This window comes from Scophthalmus maximus, chromosome 6 (genome assembly GCF_022379125.1).
Source record: "Scophthalmus maximus strain ysfricsl-2021 chromosome 6, ASM2237912v1, whole genome shotgun sequence".
NCBI lineage: Eukaryota > Metazoa > Chordata > Actinopteri > Pleuronectiformes > Scophthalmidae > Scophthalmus > Scophthalmus maximus.
In genome coordinates, this window is record NC_061520.1 from 9289549 (window position 1) to 9305613 (window position 16065).

The 16065-nt window shown below is 40.7% G+C and overlaps 1 protein-coding gene across 1 annotated transcript; it reads left to right on the top strand.

Moving 5' to 3' along the window:
* Positions 1-2585: 2585 nt before the first annotated feature.
* Positions 2586-15369, top strand: soat2 (sterol O-acyltransferase 2). Its single transcript, XM_035631387.2, has 16 exons — positions 2586-2776; positions 4919-5059; positions 5281-5339; positions 5534-5673; positions 5774-5827; positions 6432-6539; positions 7320-7602; positions 9510-9585; positions 10351-10435; positions 10790-10835; positions 11033-11162; positions 11475-11572; positions 12789-12887; positions 13054-13189; positions 13484-13629; positions 14906-15369. Exons 2-16 carry the CDS (start codon positions 4981-4983, stop codon positions 14960-14962), a joined length of 1596 nt encoding a protein of 531 aa, XP_035487280.1. The 5' UTR covers positions 2586-2776; positions 4919-4980; the 3' UTR covers positions 14963-15369.
* The last annotated feature ends 696 nt before the right edge of the window (positions 15370-16065 follow it).

A 16065-nucleotide genomic window follows, 5' to 3' on the forward strand; every position in this document is an offset into this window, starting at 1 on the left:
TCACTACGCTATGATGTCACTACTAGTAGAGCGGGTGATGTCACTACGCTATGATGTAACTACTAGTTCAGTGGGTGATGTCACTACGCTATGATGTCACTGACTTTGAAGCCTCTGAAGTGCCAAAATTTCCTACGTGAGATTTTGATGATGTCATGATGGAATCTTGCAAAGCTTATAAATGCACAGGTATTTGACTCATCCACTCATCCACACCGGTTGATTATCACAGTAATACTCGGATTACTTGTTTCTTGCCATACAGAGCTTTTCAGATCAGCTTTTCAATTCAGTGGTATGCAGAAGCGGATAAAAAACTCAAGACAATGTTTTGGCGTAAATCAAGAAATCCCCAGGAGTTTGAAGGGGATAAAACCCCCCTCCAGGAGAACTGCAATGAAGGACACAAGAGGCTTTTCCACAAGCTTTGCTCAGTGAGTGCGCACACAGACGCCATAAAACAAAAGAATGGCGTCCTGGATGCTCAAATAGAGGAATTCAACCAGGAGCTTGAAAAATACCAAAACTTACAACAGGAATATAAAGAGGTAAAAGCCGAGAGACAAACAGCCAGTGATTTAAACAAATGCCTGGAAAAGCAAGTGAGCTTTTTACGAGATAAACTAGAGAGTCAAATAGCCTTGCAGAAAAAAAAGAAGTTGGCTGAGGAAGATGCACGAATCCTAACCATAACAAATTTCCAACGCCGGGAAAAAACTGTGTGGCTAAACAGTAAACTTCACCATCAGGGTGCTTTGGAGGATGAATATAAGTCACTGAAAATGAAAAACAAAGCACTGAACCAGGAAAATTATGTTCTGTGGAATAAGGCACAGGATATGCTGCATAAAATCGCCAGGCAAAATCATCTGCAAAAGGCTTTAAAAAGACAGAAGGAGGACAACCGTGCTGTACGTCATCGCCACACCAACCTCCAAGGGCAGATTCAGGATTTGACCAGAAAACTAAAAAATGGAGAAAAGATAAGGGTCCAGTATGTAGCATTACAAACTGAGAGAAGGGTGAAGACGGAGGACAACTCCAAACTCCAATGCAGAATCCAGGAACTGAAAGAACAATGTGGAGACGCAGAACCTCGGCTCGACAAATATCAGCTCGCAAATGAGACGGATGCCATTAACAATGAGAATACCACCCTCACGCAGGATCTCGAAGAGCTCCAAAATAAGGTCGTACACGAAAAGGCCTTGAGCGATGACTGCGATAAACTCAGTCAGCCTGAAGAGTGCGCTGCCAGTCAGAATGTGGTTCTCCACAGACAAAATCGGAGGCACTCCGAAGAACTTCGAAAAGCAGAAGGTGTGGTGAGCAAAGCGGAGAAAAACAAGGCATTTCCCAAAAGCTCTGCCCCCCCAATCTTCAAAGCTGGGGCAAATAAAAATACAGCACTTGAAGGAAGCGTAGGAGATAACTGGCCTGACTGGTGAGGGCCGACAACAGTCATGCTGGAATCGAGAGATGGGTATCATTAAGATTTTAATGCAACTACAGCTCTTACAACATACTTTATCAATCCCGTACTTAACGGTACTCTTATCAGTTTCTTTATTGTTACCCTTTTAGGAGAAAACATTAAACAAAATCAGGATTGAATGGAATGGGCAAATGTTAATATATACACATAAATACATATATACTACTCAAAGACATAGAAGAACATTAAAGTGAAAGTTTCCATGGTTTCAGATTGAGAAGTCCCAGTTCAAATGTCAAGTTTGAAAACGTTTTTCAACATGCATAAATACTAAGTAGATACTGAACTTTGATTTTGTAAATTAATCCACAACCACTATAGCTTAGTACAGTTTTGTGAAAATGACCTGATGATTTATTGTCAGTTTGAATGAATTAGTCGTTTAGATTCCACATAAAATCTATCTTAAGGGACTTCATAGTGTTTTAGTCATTTTCATTCTCCCTCTGAAACCCACGTCATGCTGTAAATGTACTGCTACACCTTGGTATACGATTAAAAAAAACTTCTGAACTGAGTTCATTGTCCAAAGTCATATTTGATTCTGCATCCGTTTGCTTGAAATTCAGACAGTTTGTTCAAATTTCTGTCCACTTTTGGAAAACACTCAACACTCTAAACAAACTGATTGCACAACAGAATCCATTTGTCTGGGATGTATTGCTAAAAACAAACACGTTTTTGATTTACCAGATCACGTGGAAATTTTGTCTTAGCTGTGGCCTTATGAGGTACGAACTCATATAGACAAGATTCTCAGGCATGTTTCCATGACGACAAAGGTTTTTTTCCATTGGAAGGTCATGTTAAAAAGACACAGCTTTACTTTAAATAGCCATTTGTGTCTGATGTTTTTCCAAAAAAACAGTTCAAATACCTAATCATGAATTTCCACAAGTGCATCTATTCCCTAAGAATCTATAAATATGCAGATATGGTCCATTTCAAAACTTTGTTTGATGAATCTGTGTCAAAAAATAGTGTCAAAATGTGCAAATACACTCTGGTCCGACATCCAAGTGATTAATCATTTTCAGTGGAGGTGAATGGGCTTTTAAAAAATGCATAATTTGAAGTACTAGGAAGCAAAGGGGTTGGACAGCTGAGAGTCCACGGCCAGGAGCCAATAGGACAAAGTTCAAAGTAGCAGGTGAGGAAAGGAGAGGACACTAATCACCAGAACTTAAATACACTCCAACAACCCTCTCAGCCGGAGTCATTGACTGTGGCAGTGCCTCTCAACCTGCGGACCACTGACAGAGCCCGAGGCGAGAAGACCGCGTGAGTACAAAACTGACACGATGACGATGTTTGTTATGAACGTCACGTCTGCCTGACACTGTCTGTGTCTGACATCTGTCGCTTTGAGGATTTAAAGTCCTTTGCTTCTGTTATCTGCAATGTTGTAGAAGTTGTAATTGTAAAAAAAAAAAAAAATGACCCCAAGAAAAAGACATTACAGAGAAAGTTCAACATGGCTGATGATGCAATTTCTCAGTAAAATCTCTCAATCTGTTCTGTACGTTTAAGCAGCTAAATAGCAAACAGGAAGCAATAAAATAAAAGCTGCAGTAGTCATGTTGCAGAAATGATAAGATAAAGATCATTGCCTTATTTTTTTGTGTTCTGACAGTTGTGATTCAATCATTTGACGTTTGTCAGAAGTACTCAGTATGCTAATACAGTGTTGACTCTGTTCCTCTGATGAGATTATAAACCACTCAGCTGAAAATACGATGGGAGACATTCAAGGGGTCTCTTTCAAAATATGGCTTCAAATGTTTGTTTTGTTCCCCCTGTCAACAAACCATGACAAGACTTTCATCACTCAACCATCAGTTTGACTGAAGATGACAGTTAACGCTGATTGACTGCATTCATTTTAATAATTGTAATTTGGGTCGACCTGTATCCCCAGGAGAGCATTTCATTGTCTTTTCTTTGAATTTCGTACTGACAAAATTGAGTTGGACCGAACCCAACAGCTTGACTTTTATATCTCCCATCTGAAATATTAATGTCAGCGTCAACCTAATGAGAGTTTAAAAAGCTATGACTCGGGAGGAACTTGGAACTTGACACCGTTTCTGATGATGATAGATAAAAATGCCGATATACGTCGGCAATTTGCGTGTAAGAATTAAGTCACAAAAAGCCATGATAATCACAATTCTGTCAGATCTAAATATCGCTGAGGCGGCAGTTTGACGGCGTCATTATACAGTTTGCTCTTGAGATCCGTTGATTGCTCATGAGAGCATCTACATATCGTTCAAATTGAGCCATTTTACCATCGGGAGTAGAAGCAAGCCAGAGGAGAGTTAGACAGAATGATAGCGGGAAATAATCCCAAAAAACTTTGTTTTCTTCAAACATGACCATGCATGACCCCCTCACCCTCAACTTACCTTAGACTGACAAACTCTTACATAAAAGTCAATCTGTCCAAAAACAAGTTTTCTTTCCTTTCGTCTCCTTCTCTCCCATCACATCAGCCTCAGCAACATAATGTTTTTCAGCATATCTGTGCAAAGTTTATCTGCTATGTTGACATTGTCTCTGAGGAGTGATCAAACAGCATGGCTTCGAAGATGAGGTCACTCTGTGACTTTGACCCGTCACTGGAAGTCTGTTGAACACAATTTCCTCGTCAGTCTCCCGTGTATCTTATCTATACTTCCACAGGAGGTGGTTAGACCGGCTTTATAATTTGTTTACATTGTTTAGCTTGACCTACAATGACTGGTGATAGCGCTCTTATTGTGGAAAACCACTGGAGGTCACTTCAGTTCAAAGCCTTTACACATACATACAGTAAATGTTCCTGCATTCAGACCTGCAGTTTTTGGGATTCACACTCAGTAAGCTCAGCTCCTGGGCACTGATGCTCAACAGGAATATACATTTTTTAGCATGAGGCAAACTGCCAGCAATGGGCCTGTCACCTGATTTAATCTCTCGATTCAAAGTTGAAAATCCTCGCTCTGAATCATCAAACCTCAACATCTCCAGCAAAACACTTGGGCTAAAAGACAGTTGCCGCTCCGCTCTCGACAAGCTGAAACATATACTGTAAGCACAGGTTGCATCTTACTTGTGCAATGTCGCAGCGTTTCAAGTGCCAAACACATGATTTGATTTGTACCTGAGGATTTCGGCTCAAAGCGATTGACTATGAATTTCCCTCTGATAAGAACCATGACCTGGGCTACGTATGGATCCAAATTGTTATGAGTAAGGTGTAAAGATTAACCTAGTTCTCTGAGGTTTTTCCCCATCCTTATTGAACCAACAAAAAACAGGAAAAATAGAGAAAATAATAATCAGGCATTATACATCGGTCACTCAGACTTTCATACATCAAGAGAGGAGCTCTTAGTTTTTCAAGTGTGTGAGACTAACCCGCAACTTTGATATGCACAGGATCCTCCACGTTTGGTCCCAGTGGATTGTCCTGTCTGCTGTGGCCCACTGCAGTGGTAACCATGACGACTGCAGAGCCACCAAAGGGACCGTGGCAGCGAAACGTTAAGGCCCGTCAGTCAGACGAGCTCTCCTGTCCTGGTATGGTCAAAAATGATTTGTTGTCTATTTTGCCAAATTGTTTGTGAAATACATGTTTAAACTTAATATACAGTGTATGTGTGCATGTGTTTTGAAAAGGGGATGTGTACTGAAGGATTGCATACTTTTATTGGATTTTGGAGATGTATGAGCAGAGGTTGGGACTTCTATTTTTGCAATTCAGATGTAGAATATGTTTTTGCATCTTGTCTTTTTTGCAGTTGGGAGCCATGATAATGTGCAGGAGGACGAACTGAGACAGTGGCAGAAACATAAACAGGTATATATAAACAGATATATACTTCATCAACCATCCCCTCAGCCACACTGTCTCCCCTATGTCTTAATCATTTAAAAAGAATAAATACAGATGCTGAAGCTATTCAAGCGTAATGTGAGCTACACTCACACACAAGTACCTTGTGTGTTGGCGGATGGAAAGAAAAAGAATGTCTCCTGTTTGTGCTCCTGTAGAAGATGAAGGTAAAAGTCCTGGAGCAGGTCCAGGATCAGCTCAGTGATATTCTGGACAGAGCTCTGACTGAGTCCATCCAGCCTTTCACACACACCCAGCGGACCATGAACGGAAAGATGACAAAAAAGTCCTCAGTGAGGTGAGTAGGAGAAAAGAGCAGCTGCGACTTTTGGCAGTGCAGATGAGATTATATTGGCCTGGTTGATGATCTCTGTTTCTTCTTCTTGTCTTTGTTTCAGATCTGAGAAAATGGATGATGGCAAAGTGTTCACGGACAGGCCATCGCTGCTGGAGTAAGTTTGCAAGGCTGACATTTTTATTTCCTGTTCAGTGTATGCAAACGCAGCAATGCGCAGAGCAATGTGAACTTTACAACTTCAACTGAGAATACGTCAGCTGATTTCTTGGTTAATCAAAAATGTCAAAATGATCAAAGACCAAGGTGACGTCGTCTTCATCTTGTTTTGCCTGCAACAGCCGAAAAACCCAAAGACATACGATTTACAGTCAAGTAAGACAAAGAGAGACAGAACATTTTTGGTAATATCGCTTTAAATATATATTATTATTAAAATATTTGAAGGTGAAATATCTATTGAATAACTTATTGATCAATTGACACGTTTTTGCCCATATATAGTCCCTTTTTCTTTAACTTATCTTGCATTCATCACAGTGGCAGCTTTACAGAATATTATTGTATATAAGCGTAAAATATTTCATTTCATTTAATGTGATGCCATCCTGATGAAGGACATATGAGGGAATTATATATATATATATATATATATATTTATATTGATGTACAGTACTATATGCACATAAATAAAACCTGAAAGTGTTTTTTTAATGAGATGATTTCATATTGCTGTCTCTGCGTGTCCTCCTCTCCATCAGTGAACTGTTTGAGATCAGTCACATCAGAACCATCTATCACATGTTCATAGCCGTGCTCCTCATCTTCTGCCTGAGCACGCTGGCTGTCGACTACATCGACCAGGGAAGGTGCGTCACATGTCCCAAACTCTACGACCCTGAACCGAATAATAATAGGGAGACTCAATTACCCCCGAAGCTTTAAAAAAAAAAACGTCTGAGTCACTTGTTATCTTCTTTCCCTCCATCTCTCTCTCTCTTGGCCCCTCTGCTCATCTAGCCGAAGTAAAGATTGTGTGCCATCAATCCCCTCTGAGTATTTCTGCTGCTGCTGCTTTGGGCAGCGCAGTAATTATTTGGTTGCTGTTTTGCAGACACATGTTTGTGAGATTAATTCTTATGTTTCTCACTGGTGCAAGTGCTCACGGCCGACTCTACACAATACATTCACCCTCAGCTCACATTGATTTTTATGAGTGAACTGATGACATAAAAAAACAATATTGCACTTGCAAGTGCATGATGAATTTTAAACAAATCCTCTGACATGCTGCAATGAGGCACTATTTCAGATCTTTTATTATCATCACCACAGGGGGAAGTATTAGCGAAATAATTAAAGCATTTAACGGTGCATTCATGCTTTATTATAATTAAAATGGTTATTTAAAACCCAGTTTAAAACTAAAAGAGAACACATCAACCAAATGTCCTGCCTTTATTGTCACTGGCAGCCACACATTTTTATAACAATTATTTTCCTGGATACTGAAGTGCCTTGGGAACTATCACCGGTATTTTAACATCTTGCTTTAATAATAATTTGCTTGTGTTTATGCACTGACTGTATGTTATTTATCTAATGTGCTTCCTCCAACTCACCAGTCTCCCTCTTCTCCCAAATCTCAGGTTGGTCTTGGAGTTCGATCTCCTTTTCTTCGCCTTTGGGAACCTGGGGACAGTCATCCAGGCCTGGCTCGTGATGTTCGTCTACACCCTGTTTGTTCCCTACTACACCCTGGTGTTTTGGGGTTCCTTGTACCACACCTTCCCCTCCAAGCTGGGGCTCTCTCTTGGGACAGGGTTAATCTTGTCCTCCATTCAGACCTGTGTTCTGGGACTGTACCCGATCTACGTGGTCGTCGACAACCAGCTGCCGCCGGCCTCGCGGTTCATTGTGATACTGGAGCAGGTCAGTGTGTGTGTGTGTGTGTGTGTGTGTGTGTGTGCATGTGTGTTTCAGGAATAAATCTTGCTGGGGGGGAACAGGTGTAAAAGTGTGGCGAATATCAAGTAGCGTACGACTCATGCTCCAGCGAATGAATGATGAGGTTCTCACAAAGTTGAAAAAGTTTGGGCTGCCACAGTAGAGAACAGAAAGTTTGCAAAAGTTTGGGACTGCTGCGGGTCGTCATCTGTGCAAAATATCAGAGCACTGAAAAGTTTATTTTTAAGTTGTAAGAAAAATCCAGCTGAGGACACACTTCTTTAATACCCTCTTTAAAGATTCTTTTTTTTTTACTTCCCAGTACTGGACATGGCCCCTAATAAAAACCCAGTGTTCACATCAAACAGAGACTATGCGTACGTGATATTTACTGTACCAAGTAATCCGTGTGTGTGTGTGTGTGTGTGTGTATCAGTGACTAAAACAGAAGACAAAACAAAAGGCACGAATACTCACTGAGGCTTCAAAATAAGAACAGGAATAAGAGTTTAATCAATACAACAAGGAACAACAGACAAAACTGGTTCACACTTGCCCTTTAGGAGATTCTTGGCAAAGAGTAGTGGTGTAAATTTAATTTTTCCGTGACTCATGAACATAAGACGCCGACGTTTTCTGAGTCACACAGCAAGCGACAATGTGATAAGCCTGACTACAGAGCAACAAGCCTTAACGTCCTATGTGTCTCAAAGTCTAAAGAAAAAAAAGCGATTTGTTATCTAGATGCATCAAACCATTGGCAAGATTGAACATTTTTTTATCGACTACTCTTGATGTAGCGAAGCCTGTGAGCCAGCTCGGGCAGTCTAGCTCAAGGATCCCACATGGCATTCTTCCAATCCCTGAAACATAATGCATATCCGCCCACCCAAACGTCACGTGGGTTTTTTGCTGCTTCATCCCTCATCGCAATTTTTTAAAATGCCACCGCTAGGCCAGAACGAAGCCCCCTCCCCCAGTTCACCTCGGCCCAGGGTGGAAGAAATGAGCTGAGCCTGGTGCTTCCTCAAAGAAAACTGAGGTCATCAGGTCGAGTGACACTACAGTTCTTTCATTAACTGCTGCAGAATGATTAACATGATTTTAGTGCGACGTTAACTGCTGCTCAGCATAAAAATCCAATTGAATAGTACCCAGCAATAACAATTCTCATTAGAAATGATGTGTGCCAGTAGATAACATTACATTCTGTACATAAAATCATATTAATTGGTAATTATGAATGCAGCCCTGCCACCAGCAGGAACCTTGTGATAGGAAAGGCCTGCTGGCCAGAGATGGGGGTCAGTAACAGAGAGCGCGCAGATCTCTGTGTTGCCAACGCTTGAACATCACACACCAATACTGTAATTCCTCCTCATCCTCTTTATTACACCGGCCCCCGGCCTCCCAAAAAATGCCTTAGTGCTCAGATCATTTTAGCTCAATTCGATGGAGTGAGATTATCCCGTGTGCTTCGATGCTGTTGGGAAACCCGGACCTGACCTCATCTGGTCCGGGCAGTCAAGTTGTTATTCTGAAGCTGTTCATTTTGACGCATAAATGAATGATTTTAATTCACCAAATTGCCCAAAAGGGAGTAAGTGGTTCCCTGCTCTATGCAGATTGATGATGCATTGGGTCGTAACAGCAGTTTGTAAAAATTGGTAAAATGAAAAATGAGTTCTCCAGCTGGAGAAGGAGTGAACGCTCAAATACATCATTTGGTCAATGTGAGCAATATCGGAAACAAGATATTGAGGCCATGAAGATGTAGGTTGTTCTCCTCAGACACCCCGTCCATGCAGGCAATACAAACAGACAATGCAGAAGCTATTATTTCTCCTCCATTATGTCTCACTTCACATTATGTCTTTATCAATTTCCCTCAGATTCGATTCCTGATGAAGAGCTACTCCTACATACGAGAAACTGCTCCCGTTGTAATGAAGGATACACCAAAGGAAGGTATTGTATTGTATTGATGTCAGGCGTATTTATTCCTCCGGCGGGATCATTACTCACAGTGACACTGCCAGACACCAGAGAAAAATGACTAAAAACAGAGCTCAGATGGTTACTGCCTAATGATTCATGCCGAAGAGTAAAACTAACAATGAAAAGACTCAAAGTCTTGGTAAATTAATGTAATTCAGTAATCACTGTAGTAAAATACCTCCAAGAGAAAACAATAGTCCTGAAAAACAGCAAACTGAAAAAAATAAATCTTATAGTATGTCTTCATTCTACCTTGGTTTGATTAAAGTTAAATGTATGATGTTCATGCAATCTGTTTCATGCAATTATCCCAAAACAGCCAGCCTCTCACGGGTGTTAAATGTCATCAATATTAGAAAGAGGCTAAAACTAGAGTGGAGTACTGCGAGAAAATTCAGGAAACTAAATTATAGACTTCAAGGCTGATAATTTGACACAATGGCTTAACGATTTTGCAGTAAACCCCCGACAATTTCAAACATGGCCATTTGTTTTCCGACACTGGGGCACAGAAAAGCTTTAGAATTCAGAAAATGGAAATGTTAATGGCAGGTATTATGCCAGACAAAGAAAGGAAAAAAGATTACATGAGAAGCCTCGCCTCTTAACCCGGGGCTATTTTTAGCCCCTTTTTTAATAATTCAAACCTGCGACGGGTTATTGCACTGCCAGATTTGAAGACTCAAAACTGGAAGCCTTCTAATTTGATAGTCATTCTTATCTTTATTTTTTCAGGAGAGAGCCCAACACTCCCAACATTTTCCAGCTATTTGTACTTCCTCTTCTGTCCTACTCTCATCTACAGGGAATCATACCCCCGGTAAGACATACTGTACTATCTTGTCCCCTGGGCTCGGATCTCATTTGCTCTTTGTTTCGTGATCCCGTGTATGTACACATGATTTATTATAAAACCCATCAGAAGTTATCACAAAAAATTTACTTGTGGGACCTTTAAAAGCAGAAAATCGCCCAAAGTGTCCTCTGACAGAAGATGCTGTTAAAGGGAAAATAAACTAAAAAAGTAAATAGGTATTTATCATCCCTAATTTGGGCCTCTGTCCAAATTAGGGATAATAAATGCTGCTCTCATCCAGCAATGTGACATGATCATAAGATGTGAAAACACAGTATCACAATTCATTTTCTGAAGAATCCTCTCTGATCTTCTCAGAAATACCCACATTAGATGGAAGTACGTTGGCAGTACTCTTGGCATGGTAAGACTAAACTCAGTGACTGTGTTCAGCACATCTCTAGAATTGAGATATTCTCATTTCCATACGTTGTTGGAATATGTCATTAAATATACAATATTAAACATAGGATCATAAACTGCAGGTGCAGTTCTAAGCGTTTCATTATCCTAGGTATATGACTTTTTTTTTAAAATAACACTACCATGATCTTTTTGTAGATCCTGGGCTGCCTGTTTTACGGCTACTTTATTCTGGTGCGGCTCTGTGTGCCCGTCTTCCGACCCGAGACCAAGCAGCCATTTACTACACGGACAATGGTTTTGGCTGTTTTCCACTCAATATTACCAGGTACTGTCCTTTAAAAGCACGTGCAGCACACACACACCCACTGCGTGAAGCCACTACTACATTTATTTTAATTTTTTTTTACTGGAACACATAAATGAGAGTGATAAGATTAAATATGCTATTGTGCAAAGGTGCAATCAGATAGGTAACTCAAAGACTGCCATGTTTATTACCCTCTTTAAGTGAATAGCTTTTAAAGTAAGTGCTGGCATAAAAGCGCCAGTGTTAAGTTACACTTCTTATGAGAGAGCTATTGCACTTAATAAAAGTGGCCACCGCCCCACTCACCCCTCCTCTGTTTCTGTGTCTCAGGTATAATGCTCCTTCTGTTGTGTTTCTTCGCCTTCCTGCACTGCTGGCTCAACCTCTTCGGGGAGCTGCTGCGTTTTGCTGACAGGATATTCTACAAGGTGCGTGTGCATGGGCTGATCACCTCTCCTGTGAGGATTTATAGTAATTAATGACGAGTGAAATTACAGCAGGGTGGCTTGGCAAAAACAGTTGAACTTTTCCTTCATTACATATGCCCCTGTTAAACAAGAGACTGAACGATGGAGTGTGCAAACGCCTGCTTGCCTGGCTGATTCCCAATAGTGAAGGAGCCCCATGCTCAACTTTGCCTTTAGTCACAGTTTGACAAGCTGGGTCATTTTCTATTCACGATTATTATTATTACTATTTCAATGTTTTTATTTTTTGAGCGTAAAATGAAAATACTGATACCACTCTCAAGTCTTGGCTGTTTTTTCTGTGGCATCACCTCCCCTGTGAGGATTTATATTAGTTAATGAGCAGTGAAAGCACAGCAGGGTGCCTTGGCAAAAAATTGTTCAAATTTTCCATCATTGTATACATTCATATTAAACAAAAGACTAAACCATAGTGTGTGAAAATGCCTGCTTGCCCGGATGACTTTGAATGGAATTAATAAAGAATCACCATGGTAACCTTTGTTAAATGACAAGTAAAATTAGAGCAGGGTGGCTTGGCAAAAAAAGTTCTTCAACTTTCCATCATTATACACTTCCGTATTAAATATACGAACAAGAGACTTAGACATGCCTGTTCTCTAACGGAATTAATGAAGAACCACCATGCTCACGTTTGCTGTTGGTAACGTTTTAAATAATTCAATTTTTTTCAATTTCTTTATGTTTTTTGTTTTTTTTAATTAGATGAGAAGATTGATACCACTCTCAAATCTGTGCATAAGTATGGAGCTACAGTCAGAAGTTATCTGCTGTTCTCAGTTTTTTTGGGGGAGTTTAATTTTTCCAGGTTTTGTTTTTTTAAACAAAACTAAACTATGATTCTCGGTACAGACATTGCTGTCAGTCTTCTTATCTCATTTTCAGAAATAATGTCAGCATATTTTCAAAAATGTTACACTTTTCCTTCAAATGTGAACTTTACATCTCTCATTTGCTGTTTAGTTTGTGATAATGTGGCCACATTTTTTTTCTTGAAAACATTAAAGCCACATTTCATTTAATTTTCAAGTGAATAAAAGCACTCGTGTTTGCATCTGACTAACGCAACTTAACGTATTTGATTGATCCCAGTTATTTTTTCCAAGCCTCAAAATATAGTGATCATACTTGATTTAATTATCTTTTTATTTTCCAGGATTGGTGGAACTCTACGTCGTTTGCCAACTACTACCGTACCTGGAATGTGGTGGTTCACGACTGGCTGTATTACTACGGATACAGAGACTTCCTCTGGGTAAGATCCATCACAGAAAACTCAAATCAAATCCACCAACAGTTGAGACATTATAAACAAAACACTAAGGTCACATGGGTTTTGTGTGTGTACAAAATCCACACTGAACCAGCCTGACCCTTGAACTTTGAGCCAAACTCCGCCTCTCTCTCTCTGATCCCTGCAGCTGTCGAAAAGGAAATTCCGAGCAGCTGCTATGCTCTCCGTGTTCATCGTCTCTGCTGTCGTCCATGAATACGCCTTGACCATGGGCTTGGGATTCTTCTACCCCGTCATGTTCTGCCTCTTTGCAGTCTTCGGAGGTGAGGGATATGCTCGATATACGGTTTCCACCGTGATACAAACCAAAGTTTATCCAGTTGTCAGACCCGGATGCTGAAAAGAATATAATAACTTCAATGCCTAACATGTAAAAAACATTACATGTTAGTTCCCCCCCCCACATTTAATGCTCTCAATGTTTGTCCCTGCTACCATTGAACTAACACCTTCACATTTCACAACCTTGACACAGATAAAGAATTAATGTTTAACTACAAATAGGGCTTCACAAAAAAAAAAAAAATCAACATTCACCTATGACTTCTTTTTTTCAGTGGTGTTCAATTTTACCATGAACGACAAGCGTCAGAGCCCCGTGTTCAACATCATCATGTGGGCGTGTCTCTTCCTGGGCCAGGGCGTCCAGGTGTGCCTGTACAGCCAGGAGTGGTACGCTCAAATACACTGCCCGCGGAAAGAGGTATGTGCTCCGCGCACTGCACATGTCTCCTGAAAAAGGCCACAAAGAGCAATCAGACTTGAACTAGTGTCTTGATATCCAGGTGATGCAGATTTTTATGACACCAGAACTTTTTAAAGCGTTGTTCTGTATCAGCCTGATGAATGGTTTGAGAGACATGCAGTTCTTCTGCAGCTTCTTTGTGGGTTTCCCCGTGCTCAGTGCCACAATCACTCTGGGCTTCCAAAAAGGATTGACAACACAGACGTCACTTTTGTTTTACAGCAACATAGAATCGGGTCAAGAACCAATCCCTCTGTCAGGGTCTTTTTTAGACGCAGGTTTTCTTGGGGACGTCTGTGACACAACATTAATTTGTCTCAAAACATTTTTTTCATAAAACCTGACAGAAAGTGAGATTTGTTAGCTTTTTTTTTAAAGCAGAAATATGAAGAGGCATACACTGTTATATTCCTCTCTGAAAGAGTTATTATGGTTTTTGAGGACACAAACAACTCCTCCACTGGACTGATTGTTTAAGCTCGGTGGGGAAGGTGCAGTGGCGAAGTTACTCAGTAAGTTGTTCATGACTAAATAAGTAGATTGAGCAACAGAAATTAAAAATATAACATTCTGTACCATGTGACTGGATGTTGTAGATTTTAAGTGAAATCGTTTGTTTGTTGTACCAGAATGATGTCATTGTACTTTGACCCCAGTTTCTAAATGGAAAATGGGACCAGCAGGTGAATGGCATTGGCATACACACACACACACACACACACACACACACACACACACACACACACACACACACACAAACAGACACAAAAACAAAGTGCATAAACTTGTTTGTAAAGGGATAACACATCCAAATTTTCCCATGTAAGCCTGGGATGGAGAGACACATGTTGAGTAACTGACGTTTATTTAAAACTCTGATATGTATTTAACCCTTAGACCCCTCCCTTCCTCCCTCACACACACACACACACACACACACACACACACGCGCACATGCACACTCACACAACACACAAACCAACTTCAATTATCTGATGAAGTCCCTGATGAGAAGAATTTTCATGACAGATGGACACAGATGTGCTTAACATACTTACCCCTCTACGACCGCCGCGTCTCTGTGCAGCCCCAGCGAAGGCCTCCTCCACAGCCCGCGGTGTCATTCACACACACACACAAGGGCTTAGCGCAGATAACCGCTCGCTGACAATAGTGGTGTTGTAAAATGAGATTCTTACATGATGATGTTAATTCCTCTGCTCTTCTTCATCAGAACAGCTTCTGGGAGCTGGTGACGCCTCGGTCCTGGTCCTGCAGCTACCAGAGATGAAGCTGCCTTGCTCCTGGACTGGAGGGATGAAAATGATGACAATCACGATGGACTATGCGTAGACGGAAAACAAACATGGAAGGAAAACTTGATAGCAATGTATCTGTTTTTAGTGTGTAAGGATTTCTTTGGGTCAAAATGTGACTATCACTGTTATCTTTATATTATCCAGGAGGGATGTTATGCCTATGTCGCTGATCCGCCGCCTCTGAATTATTTCAACTTTTTACTTGTCCAGATAGTATTATATAGTTTAATAATTCAGGCTGCGTTAAAAAAAAATGTGTACAGTATATGTTTAAGTGTTTTAATAACAAGTGTCCATCAGACCAATTGGTTGTTGACTAAAATGTGCAATTAACTTGTATTTCTGCCGCATTTGTACTAAAGCTATGAAAACCTGAAAACAAGTGTTGTTATTCTCGTCTTGCGGCAGCCTTGTGTCTTTGATTTGACCTTTTCCAGGATTGTACAAAACATTTCACTCGAAATCAATCGGTATCAACAGGCTTTGCCTCAGTGGGACACCTGACCTGCACAGTGTGTCGCATGTTTAATCCTGCCCTCGGTCGCCGTTCAGAAAGCCGGGATTGGTTGGAAGAGCAGGTACATTAACCAGCGAACCAACCACAGGAAGCGCTGCGTCTTATCAGTCAGCCACAAAGCCTCTGTCTGTTGGCCTGCCACGTCCCTCTGAAGTCATACAGGAGGAAGAGGATTAACATTGGTCCAGTGTTTGCATTAGTGATGTAATGCTCTGTAAACTGATACACTATAATACTGGTGCGGCAGGACGAGTAGTTATAGACGCATTGTCGGTAGTGAAATTAAATGTACGTGTATTTGTGACTGCTACGGACACGGCTCATCAAATCCTTTCTAGTATTTTCTATTTTCTAACATTTTGTTTGACATCTTTTTACCTCTACCGTTCTCTCAGTTCATACTGCGCATCAAAGCGGCTGCACATGTTGGTAGATTCAGTTGTCATCATCAGCCATTAATGAGCCTCCATCTTCTGCATATCATTGATCCAATTATAAAACATCCCCATCTTTGGGGACAAAAAGACCATGACCTAAACATATCTGTTTTTAGCCAAC

Coding starts and splice junctions, on each gene's coding strand:
- soat2 (XM_035631387.2), top strand. CDS start 4,981: ATGACGACTGCAGAGCCACCAAAGGGACCGTGGCAGCGAAACGTTAAG. Junction 7,603..9,509: donor TCATTGTGATACTGGAGCAG/GTCAGTGTGTGT, acceptor AATTTCCCTCAG/ATTCGATTCCTGATGAAGAG. Junction 9,586..10,350: donor GAAGGATACACCAAAGGAAG/GTATTGTATTGT, acceptor TTATTTTTTCAG/GAGAGAGCCCAACACTCCCA.